The following is a 12,422-nucleotide window of genomic DNA, read 5'->3' as shown; positions in this document are numbered from 1 at the left end:
CCATGCCCCCCCTCCCCAGTCCTGCTATGGCAGTAAGGCCACAATTTTTTCCATTAATTTTTTTTCAGTCCACCTTCCCCCACCCTGGGCCGGGTCCGAACCGGTTTGGACTCAAGCCAGACCGGGCCCGGTTCTAGTGTGCACAGCAGCAGACCGGGCACAGTGTGAGTCCAGTTCTACTCAAACCAAACTGGGTTTTCCAGTTTTGTGCACACCCCTAGTTTGCTTTACATCCCACCTTTAGTCCATGGAACACAAGACAATATATAGAGTTTCCAGGCATTCATCCTTTCAAGTACTAACCAGACCCAGACCTGCTTAACTTCAGCAAGATTGCTACATCATGTGCCTTCAGATCATAGCCCTGGCTACAGTTTCCACTTCACTATTTTGTGTGCATTCACTGATATTTTTATCTTATTCAAATCAGCAAAAATGCCTGAATGGTATGTCACTGTTATTTCCATCCCACAGAAGGGATATTAAGGAGGCAGGAAGTGCAATTTGTTTTACTTAGGAAGCCCATAGCTAAAGCAAATTTAAGACTCAAGTTTTGGGTCCAGCTCTCTAGTCAGCGCATCACACAGACCATATGAGCACTAAATACATGCAATCCAAGTGCACCAATAAAATTTCTCATGACATATACAGTGTTTATACCATAAAACAAAACATTTTATTAGAACAGATTGTTTTGTCCTATTAAACAAATAAGGCAGGATCTTTTAAAAATTCAAAGACAACAAAACCCTCCCTGTATCAAACTCAAAAAGGAAATGGAATAAAAAGTTACCTTCATACATATACAAACTAAGGATCCCAAACTACTATATACAAGGAGAGCCAGATCTCTACAAGAGAATTTCAAGTTATCACATCATACCATTGTAACTTCTCTTATTGCAAAATGTTAAAGCTACTAACTTCACATTAAGTTGCTCACATAACTGACACCAGACATTTTAGTTCGGGCTGTAAAAAAAGATGGCAGCTTGTTTGGAGTGCTTCAGGCTGTGCATATGGACCCAACCAACATATTCACAAGTATATGGATACTTTGCTTAATGCGGTTTGTACTGCACAGCATTTGTTCAGTGCCGGAGAAGCCTCTGGTGTCACAATCTGGACGACAGATGAGGTATCTGTATTCCGGCATGAAGAATCCCGAGAACTTGGGTCTGTTGATTAAGCTGTTAAGTCCCTGAATTTGACTGAGTGTAGGTTTGTTCACACAACTGGGAATAGGGTAGGAGAAACCCCCAACCTTTGTTTGGGAGCCACATGCAGTCCTTATTTGTGATCATCTGTGAGGGGGGAAAGGTCAGAGACTCCCTCCATAATGGTCTGCCAAGCAGCAGCTGAGCTGGAAGGCTCCCTCCTATCTAGAAGCTGTACCCAGCTGCTGAATGGGGTAGGAAGGAAATTCCTTTGACCAAACTGCTGCTCAGCAGACAATTATGGAAGGGGCCTCTGACTGTTTCCTTGACTCCCCTGAATGATCACAAATCAGGAGTGCACAGGGCTTTGAACTAGGGCTTCTCCCCTTTTCCTGACTGCATGAACCAGCCTTTTGCTTATTCATGCTGGGACTCCATGTACACAAAATAGTATTTCATTCCCATTTTCAGGAGGTTTGCGGTGGTGGTGGTGGGGAGGGGAGTAAGTTCCCAAGAGTGCTTGTGCTTTGTCATTCGCTTCCACACTACGGGTTGTTTTGTTTCACAAAAATGGCTTAAGAGAGTCACTGCGTGAAGACAGGACCCAAACATGAGAGTCCCTCCACCATCAGTGGTAGAAAATATTCAGTGGCACAAGTGGCTTAAGTAAAGGCAAGTATTCTCAACTAAATATGCTGATCCTTCTTTTAGATGAAAGCAACCCGCTCAGTTTGGGTTGTATTGTGCGTATGCATCATAACCGGAGCCAAAAGGAAGGCATCCATTTCAAAAGCAATTTGCTTTATGGATTATTCTTAAAGGCTCTCCCCCATCATGTTTGTATAGGTGCAACTGCATTTGAAGGAATTACGTGAGGCCAGACTGCAAAAAGGAGCCCATCTGAACACTGTGTGAAATTAAGTAGTACTACAGAGTACAGACACTTGCTTTAGCATGTTACACTAGCAAGCTGATCATTGATAGTCTTTATGCCAGATTAGTTTCTGTACAGAGTTTAGCCACTGACAGAAGTCAACATTTAAAAATATGGTTAACAATACAAGCTGCCTTGTCTTAAACTTTACTGGTTATATTGAGAAGGTTACTGCTGTAAGACATCAGACAGGCTCAGCAGCTGACCAGCATAGCTTTACAAAGAACATAGATATGTTGGTTTACTATTTAATCATGCTTCTCTTTCTGCTTCAAAATGTGCATTATTGGTTTGTTGACTTCTGTGAATTGGGCATCTGGGGTTTTGTAAAGGCTTAATTCAGATGCAAGCCTAAGATATTGATGGTCAAGTGTTTAGAAAGGAAAAGGCCAACTAACTGTCATTTTGCAGTAGATACGTCTTCAGCAGGACATCCCTAAAACTAAAATTGGATAGCTTTGTTCCACTCACAATGATCAGAGTCAAGTGGCTAGATTGACCCAACAATTCTCCACTCATCTTTGAAACGTGAGCTTGATTCCGGTCACGTTGAAGAGTGGAATGGTGCAGTAAGCCCACACTCACAGTTTGGCAGTGTAGAAATCATAGGCTAGATCAGGTCTTTCTCTCTCTCTGCAATAAAGGATAGTACCAGAGCTCCATATGGAGAAGAATCTGGTGACCTATAATCTGTTCTGTAAAGGGCAAAACATGTAGAGTCGAGTGTATTTGTACCCTTCAATCAATATTCCAGTGAATGCTCATCCAGTTGCATGAAAGGTTCATGCCTGTATAGTGGCTGACATGCCTCTGTCGATGGGAGGAACATGTTGAGGCTGCTGCAGAACTTCAAAGGCAGCTCCGACAGTATGGGGGCCAGGGGACTAAACCATGCGTGTGGCCATGGGAACATTCTGTCACAAGCTTTTCTTGTGCACTGAATGACAACAGCACAAGAGAGCAGGCATGCTTTTGCCTGTTTTCCATTAGGTTTAGCGAGGGCTCCTGCTGCCCAGAATGAATGCAATTGCTTTGTTCAATTTGACACATCAGGTTTTCCTAAAAGGGCATTCTGAAACTAGGTTTTGGGTCAACAGATCCTTATTTTAATCTTAGCTGACATCCTTAACCTTTTCAAAACGAACTGTAAATGTACACCCCCATTTAAACTAATATTGCAAGCCTCAAAATAGCAATGCCCATAAACGTTTACAATTCCTTAAATATTTTAAACCTCTTGTTATCTCAAGAGAGTTAAGAGTTTCCTGAGTTGCAAGTACTTTGACATTCCTCTGTTGCAAGGGATTCTGAAAAATACATCGCAAGTTAAGATGCATGTTTGTTCTGTGATGGATTGGTTTCACATTGAAGTATATATTAAAAATAAAAAGCAATCACTCAAGGTATCAGCATTCACTCAAAGTACACACACCGAGAAAGAAGGAACACTAGGTTTGAAATACAATGCTTTAAGCAGGGCAATATAAGGCATGGGGCTTTTAGAGCCTTTTGATGGGGATAAAAGGGAAGCTTGTATTCCTTTTTAGATGCTGGAGCAGGGTGCATATTCTTGCCAATGAATCACTTCGTTTTTATAACACTTTCCACAGTACCATTAGTCAGTGGTAGGGCACAATTTAGTACACAGTGGTTGCTGCGGTGGCTCTGAAGGACAGGAAATACAGGCAAGTTAAGAGATTCGCCTTTTATTGGGCCAATTTAGGTGGATATAGAAGGTTGTCAAGGTTTCCTGTTTCACAGAACATTTCAAGTGTTGCATGAAAAAGCAGATATTTGCATCCTTCTCCACCAACCTAAAATTAGTCCAGTAAGAGAGATAGTTTTACCTACTTTCTTATCTTCAGAAAGAAACGTAGCAGTTCCTATGTCCTTGTGTAGAATAAGCTCAAGTCACAGAAGATAGATGTGTGGAAGTGTGTGTGAATCATTAGTTAGATCCATTAGTCCATTTCTGATTGTTCCTCAGATCCATAGAACAGAACACGCTGGGTGACATCCAGACGAACATGGCACATGCCGAATAATGTGTGTGTGCAACAAGGATGGGGTGGTTTTCACCAGTCCTCCCTTCTTTCTGTAATCCCCTATGCCTCCTGAAAACATATCCCTGATGGTCCCACAGCCCTTGGAGACATATTTTCAGGAAGCACAGAGGGAAGTGAAGGATCAGCAAACATTGCTGCTCCCATGTTGCATGCATAACATGCATGTTGCATTGCATAACTTTTTCGGCACCTGCAACATTAGTCTGGGTGTCAGCTACTAGCTCTAAACAGTAAAAAGAACTCCTCTGAAGCAACGTGCAAGCTATTTGAAACACATCTAACATCAAAACACAGCATTATCCATTCATGAGGATTTCACACGGCATTCCTGAGTTTGAAAAGGTGCTACTGTAAATTAGATCAATGGGATAGCAGTCATTGATCTACTTTGCTAATACATTTAAAACATAAATTCGCCTATTCAGTAGTAGTAGAAGCACAGTTTATTGTTAAGGATGATGGAAATTATTCTACTGCCGCGCTTTCTTCAGAAGTTCTGCTGGCGTCTTTTCTTTGCTTCAATGGCATCAAGAATTGGCTGCCGTTTTGACTGATATCTTTGGCGAACCTCTTCAATCTCCTGCTCCATCATGGGGTCAAGTGACCCAAGTCTCCTTTGAAGTTCTTCAACAGTCCAGTTCCTCAACTAAAGAGACAAAGAGACAAAAGGCAAAATGATGTCCTCACAATGGCAGAAAATTCAGAGCTTCAGAAGACTTACAGTAGTAGTTTCATGGAGTTTGCTCTGCCCATACTGAGCAGTAAAGTGGAGAGGTTTCATTTTAATTAAGAATTACACAGAATATAATTAAATTTACTGACAAAACACAAGGAGCAGAAGTATGGCTCTAGAGACTCCAAGCTCTTTGTTGTTTTTGCAAGATTTATATTTCTGCTTGATTATAAAGTATAAAGCTTTTTTTTTTAAAGAGAGCTGTCTGTTGAAGCACAATGGCAGCTCCTTGCAGGATTATGTATAGTTATCAAACATTTTCTGAACATGAGTCAGCAATGTAATCCAGCTGCAAAAAACAAAACAAAAAACAAAAAAACACACCACAATTTTAGGCTCCATTTACTGAACTATAGTTGCTAAGTCATGAGAAGTAATAGTTCCGCTTTGTTCCTCATTAGTCAGACCTCAGCTGAAGTACTGTATCCAGTTCTGGGCACTGCACTTTAACAAGGATTTAGACCAGGGCTGCTCAACTTCAGCCCTCCTGCAGATGTTGGCCTACAACTCCCATAATCCCTGGCTATTGGCCACTGTGGCTGGGGATTGTGGGAGTTGTAGTCCAAAAACATCTGGGGGGCCTAAGTTGAGCAGGCCTGATTTAGACAAACTGGAGGGGGTTCAGAGGAGGGCGACGAAGATGGTTAGAAGTCTGGAAAACAAGCTCTGCGGAAAGATTGAAGGACTTGAGTAAAGTGGGAAATTTATGACCTCAGCATAAGCGGGTCAAGTGGGAAATCAAGCTCTCTGAGGAAAGATTGAAGGTAATGGGTAAAATAGGAAATTGGGGGAGAAAAGAGTGGTGGGACATGATAGCACTCTTCAGATATCCCAAGTGCTGCCACACAGAAGAGGGCAAAGACTCACAGAAATGTGTCCATTTCTAAAATTTCTACTTAGCTACTTGAAAAACATTTGAGATACAGTGAAGGAAAAATTATCATGGCGGAGATGTTTTCTTTACTTTATAAATAGGTCAGACAACATGTCACATCAGGTCTATTTAAGGCATCAAGAAAATATGTATAGTAATTTTTCTGAGGAAATATTAATGCAATTTGTATACAAATGAGGGAGAAATTTGCATGGGAATTCCCCCCCACCCATTCAAATTTTCCCAGGGAACCACATTTCTGTTTAAACCATTTCCAAAATTAATTGCTTTAATAAGCTGTAGAACCCCACCCCACTCTGGCCAAACCAGGAATAAGACAGAACTGGGATATATACATGACCTGGGAACCACACAGTATGCAGCTTCCAGGTATGGCAAAATATACTAGCATAGAGAAGGGTTGAGTCACATTGAATCTGTGTGGCAGAGCAGAACTTTTGTGGATTGTACTCTAAATACTTGCGCATTAGAGTTCTCACAGAGAACTCATAGAGACCTAAAAGTTGTCAACTGCATTGGAGCTAGCAGGAGAGTTTGTGGAATTTCATTATTTTTGAAAGGTAAGATCTTATTTCTTCCCCCATCTGCAACTGTTTTAAACTCATTCATAATGCATAGATTATTATAGCACAAGGGAAATAAAGAGAATTTTAGCAAGAGGATGCAAATTTTTGCCTGGTAAGGAAATTGTTTATTAAAAAAAGGCTTTCCCCATCAGATGCATTAGGCATGCACACTATTAATACAGCTTCAGCTGGCAACCCTTTAAGTTGATGTATGGTACTTGCCACAATTCTATGCTGATTGTATAACATCTGTTTTAGAGAAGGCAATTGTTCAATACTCAGCCCTCAAGAGCTGAAAGAACAGAAGTACAACAAAAAAGAAAATATTAATTCAGTGCTGAGTATATCAATTAAATGAGTCTGTCAGCTTTAACCATTACATGGCTGCCAGATGTTCCACTCGGCACATAATCCTCCTCTTCCAACCTTACAGCCAGAGGGTTGTATCCAAATCCTGGCTGTTTGGAGCCATCTCCTGCACTATCTGTGCTCAGGCAAGAGGGGAGCACAAACTTTGCCAAACCCCCTTTCCATTTCCAAGCCCTGCATTCTCCCCAACATTTGGTGGGGACCATCAGGTGCAGATTTTAATGGAGTGCCAAGGCTGGAGAAGGAGGAATCGGCAAAAATCGTACTCAATCCTGGCATAAGTGCTAGATAACATGAGCAGAAGACAAGCGTCAGATACCATCTAAGCCCTAGTCAGACATCATGCTGTGCAAGTGTACAGATATCTGCACACTCATACCTATTTTTGTGAATGACTGTATCTGTATTCATTTTAAAAGCAAATCTGGGTAGAGACCCCCTGAAATGCAGGATACAGATAGAAAGTGCTCAGCATGGCATAGACATGGTTACATGGAATGCCCCCCCACCCCAACAACAGCATAGATGAGGGATTATTCAAATGTAGGGTTTTAGATCCCATAAGGAAGTAGCTCGCTTCAAGGTCCTTGTGTATTAGACTAGTAAGAAATTATTTTAGTAAATCAGAATTCATAAATTAAGCTCTTTATCTAGAGATAATTAATTCATAGCATTAAAATGTTTAGTCTAATGATCTTGCAAACTGGTGATTTCACAACGGTACAAGGAGAAAAATTATATGTATATTTGGGGACCACAATCTTTTTTTCACACAAACACACACCCCAGCAGTTTTATACTATATAAAAAGCATTAACATTCGGTGCTGCAATCATATTATTTTATGTGAATAGCCTACATAATGTTTTGGAGCATGATACTGAATTCCAAGTTGGGAAAGGAGTGTTGTAAAGATGCATTTTACATGTTACCTTTTATATGTATATACCTGACTAAGGCAGAGTCTTGTAACATTTCAGCCAAGATTACACATGGAAGCTGAAACAAGCTAATTTACATTCTCAGAATTAATACTTTGCCAGGTGCCCACAATGCTGCTTAAGGTGAGACACAATGTCTCCATGCTCAGAAAACAGTGGGGCTGTGACGGCACAACTGCTCATAAAGAAGTGTTTAGATCAATTGTTTGAGTCTGCCCTTGAAGCTTTTGGCACCCTTGACTGCCAAACATTGTCCGTTCCAAAGAGTATCCAAAAATACCATACAAGCTAAAGGGCAGAATGTCCAGCATGCCCTTCCTGCATGTATCAAGATGTCAGCAGGTTAGTAAGACACAAATGCCTAAATAATAGATTAGCAAAAAACAGTGGGAGTTGGGAGGGCACAATCTTTTCCCACGTGGGCATACCATGCGCATAGGATGGACTCGCCATAGATATGTGAACCCTGATCCCTCAGCACATGGCAAATGTAGGCACTCAATGTACCAGGTCATTACAGGAAAACCTTCAGCTCTCATCAGCATACTCAGAGCTCACATTCCTTAACTAATGGAGGGGTGATGATAAACGGGCAAGTAGGTGTACACACCTTCCAGTAGGGGTGTGCATGGAACCGTCTGGCCTGGTTAGAGGCCGGACTGGCCTCGAACGGAACTGGGCCAGTTCAGTCCGGCCCCCAATTGAAACCCACCCACCCTCGGTCCAGTCTGGTCCCGGACCGCGAATTTTTTTGGTTTTCAGTTTTAAAACTAAAGTTGATTATAAGTACCTTTAGCCCCTTCAGGGGGCTTGCTGAGGCTGCGAGGGGGGGTTGTCCACGTGGGTTCCCTCTCCCCCCCGCCGGTCTTCCTCATTACTGCCGCGGCCGGGTAACTGATAATTTTTGGCCCTTTCAGGCCTCCGTACGAGCGCGCGGCCATCCGCACGCTCGTACAGAGGCCCGAAAGGGCCGAAAATTATCAGTTACCCAGCTGCGGTGGTGATGAGGAAGGCGGGGGGGAGGGGGAACCTGCCGGGGGGAGAGGGGGAACCCGCGGGGGGGGGGGAGAGGCAGAACCCGCGGGGGGGGAAGAGGGGGAACCCGCGGGGTGGGAGGGGGAACCCGCACGGGACACACACACCTGCAGCCTCAGCAAGCCCCCCGAAGTACTTATAATCAACTTTAATTTTTTAAAAAATTCAAAGACCGGCTGGACCGGACCCGGTGGTCCAGTTCCGTTCCGACGGAACCAGGGTGGTGGTGATTCCGTTTGACCCCGAACCCCCAAACCGGACCGCCGGACCAGTCCACGCATCCCTACCTTCCAGTTCTATAATAGAGCCTTGCCCAGTTTTATTACCATTTTATGCTATTACCATTTTATGCCTTCTTATAATAGAAACAGTATTATGCTCTTTTAATCATTTATATCTTTTTGCACTTTTTAATAACAGAAATAGTACTATTTTATCTTTCTTATTCTTAGTAGTTTTAGTTCTATTATCTATTATATTAATTCTCCTAGGTGTGCCTTGGAATGTGCGTCCCGGCACCCAACTGATTGGCTGGGTGGCAGAGGCGCCTGATTGGCTGAGGCATACCCAGGAGGCCAGAGGTGGCGGTGGGCCTGGCCGCGGAGGCAAGTGGCAGGCGGGCCCAGTTGTGGAGGAAAGTGGCGGCAGCAGGCCCATCTGCGGAGGAGGCACTTGGAGACTAGGGAGGAGAGGTAAGTGCCGGCCCCGAGGAGCACACAGATGCTCTGTGTGGGGTCGGCTAATTATTATTAATGTGTATGTAAGTAATCATTTTATATTATTCTGTTTTTAAATCATAATTAGTCTAATTTTAGCCCTTCTATATGTATCATATTTGCAATCACCTTTAATCTCCCATATTTTCAACAGACAGTTTTTCAACTAGTATAATTTTATGCTGGTCTCTGACTGTAATAAAGGTTGATTGACTGATAATGAGCCTAGTGCATCCCCATACACTTGGTGGGTGGGGAAGGGAAGCAGGTCTCTCTTATGCCCATGGCAATCACTCATCCAAGGAAGGATTGTGTCCTCTGGTCTGTGGAACTGCCACAATCTTCTTGATGTAACAAACTGACCACCCATTAAAACCATGGCAGATCTGTGGTTTATCAGGCTCCTACAATTTCATAGCATTAAATCAGTGAATCCACAAAAATTCTATGCACTCCCATATCATTTTTGCAGCGAGGTATGGATTCTTATTACAATTAATGCTAGGCTCATAATTATTGATCCAATTTGCTATGCCTTCAACCATTTCCACTTATAGTTCCCGATGGCATGATACCTAATACCACCAGGTTTTGTTTTTGGTCAGCACATCTGATTGAGGAACATAACAACTGGGGTCAAGCAAGGGGAGGGAAGACCACAGTGCTTGTACAAAGTATTGTGTGTTCAGATTCACACAGCTTCCCAGGATTTATTTATTTTTTAAGCTTGATTAAATAAGTGGTCAAGAGCACAATATGCAAGACTCTGGCAGGAAGCTTTCCTGAGTGAGAAGTCAGATGCTGATAAATCATAGGAGCATAGGAAGGCTGTCTTCTACTGAATCAGAACATCGGTCCATCTAGCTCAGTATTGTCTACACTGACTGGCAGTGACTTCTCCATGGTTACAGGCAGGAGTCTCTTTCAGACCTTTCTGGAGGTGCCACGTAGGGAACTTGGAACCTTCTGCATGCAAATGCTCCTTCCAGAGCAGCCCCATCTCTTACAGTGCTCACATGTAGTCTCCCATTCAAATGCAAACCAGGGTGGACACTGCTTAGCAAAGGGGACAATTCATACTTGCTACCACAAGACCAGCTTCCTCCCATAAGGTGTAGAGAGAGAGAGAGAGAGAGAGAGAGAACAAACTTCCAGCCTAACCTTAACCCACTCTCAAATCTTCTACAGCATATGTAATAGAACATTATTTTATTGATAGATTTTTATACCACCTTCATAAAATTCACCCCAAGGCATTTCACAAAAGTTAAAACACAATAGAATCTATAAAAGTCATATTAAAGCAACATTAAAAACAACTATAATACAAACCATAAAATACAGACAGAAAGCAGCAAGAGAAGAGAGAGACCAGTAGCCCCTAAAGGTTTAGAACAAACAAGATCTTCAGTTGCCTTTTCAAAGCAGCCAGGGAAGCAAGGGAACAGGAACTCACTGGGGGCGATAACAGCGAAAGCCCTATCCCATGTGCATGGTAGCTGAGCCTCTCTCAGTGCCAGCACACTGAATAAAGCCCCCTCCAATGACCTTGTTGTGTGGGCAGAACCATTTGGGAGCAGGAAGTCCTTCAGGTATCCAAGCCAGGCCCCAAACTGTTGAGAACTTGGAAGGGGATAACCAGCAACATAGGAAGCTACCATATACTGAGTCAGACCACTGGTCTATCTAGCTCAGTATTGTTTTCACAGACTGGTAGCAGCTTCTCCAAGGTTGCAGGCAGGAATCTCTCTCAGCCCAATCTTGGAGAAGCCAGGGAGGGAACTTAGCGCTTTCTGCTTTTCCCAGAGCAGCTCCATCCCCTAAGAGGAATATCTTACAGTGCTCACACTTCTAGTCTCCCATTCATATGCAACCAGGGAGGACCCTGCTTAGCTAAGGGGACAAGTCATGCTTGCTACCACAAGACCAGCTCTCCTCAACTTGAATTGAATCTGGAAACATACTTATGGATACCACCACACGCTTGCATCAATCTGAAAACAAGAAATGGATGGAGGAAAGAATGCTGCAAACGTGCCCTTGAAATACAAGGTGAAGGAGTACATCCTGAATCCCCTTGTCAAACAGGCAAGCTGCAAGCCATGCTTTATTCCTTTGAACTCACGCCTGAGAAACATATGGCTAACTTCTTGCTCAGTACCTGGGGATTTTGACACAGGCTCCACACAAGTTCCTCTCTCCATTACAGCACTTAAAATAGCCCTTCATCTGTCACAATAAGGTGCCAGTGTAACATTGAGCTTTACTGAATTTCAATGACACTAAACAGTGAATACATAATAGAGCTAAGCAGACATATTAGTCACAGTCATATTCTCAAGGGCACGTTGCTCATAACTTTATAGCATCATGGCTCTGTTTTGACCTCCAGAGATCATTTTACAACAGCTATATGGTTGATTCCTCAAGATGGAATGGATGAGATTTACAGTTTTCATGAGGATGCTTACTGTAACATAAACCAAAGATAGGAAATCATTCTTCCCTCTTAGTGTCCTCCTCAACTGCTTAATATAAAAAAGGTTAACACACAGGAAGTGCAGATAATTCATTGCTTACACATTGATGATACTCTTGTAAACAGCACAGCAGGGCAATGGGATGGACTATAGAAATATATGGGGCAGCTACAGACCCCTCCAGAACCAGACTGAATAATGCTACCCATCTGAAATACACTACTGCCATCTTCCGGCACTTAAAAACACATTTGAAAATCCAAGGCTAGATACTGGCGAAAGTTGTTTAACAATGCTGTAGAGTGTTCCACAGAGTGACTGAAGAGTCAAAGAGGTGTTGCTGAAACACTTTAGAATCCCAGGTTTGTGCAGACCAGGCCTGCACAGATTATAACCAATCATAGTGTATAGTGAATGAGAAGCAGCATTTGTACATCACGTGTTGAGTGTGCAAAGCACTCCATGTGTATTATATTGATGCGATCCTTACAACTCTGTAAGGTAAGGGTACATTATTCCCATATTAGATA

At 42.7% G+C, this 12,422-nt stretch overlaps 1 protein-coding gene across 4 annotated transcripts in view; it reads right to left on the bottom strand.

Moving 5' to 3' along the window:
* Window positions 1-650: 650 nt before the first annotated feature.
* The window catches only part of STK4 (serine/threonine kinase 4), a 111,498-nt gene continuing 99,726 nt past the window's right edge, over window positions 651-12,422 (bottom strand). For 3 of the 4 annotated variants that reach the window (XM_053243421.1, XM_053243423.1, XM_053243422.1), the window contains one exon: window positions 651-4,803. In XM_053243421.1, the coding sequence (XP_053099396.1) occupies window positions 4,645-4,803 (159 nt within the window). In that variant the 3' untranslated portion in view covers window positions 651-4,644. The remainder of the gene's footprint in view (window positions 4,804-12,422) is intronic. The other variant, XM_053243425.1, reaches the window with a different exon arrangement.

The sequence above is a fragment of the Hemicordylus capensis genome, chromosome 4 (genome assembly GCF_027244095.1).
Source record: "Hemicordylus capensis ecotype Gifberg chromosome 4, rHemCap1.1.pri, whole genome shotgun sequence".
NCBI lineage: Eukaryota > Metazoa > Chordata > Lepidosauria > Squamata > Cordylidae > Hemicordylus > Hemicordylus capensis.
This window is presented reverse-complemented; position numbering and strand designations above follow the sequence as displayed.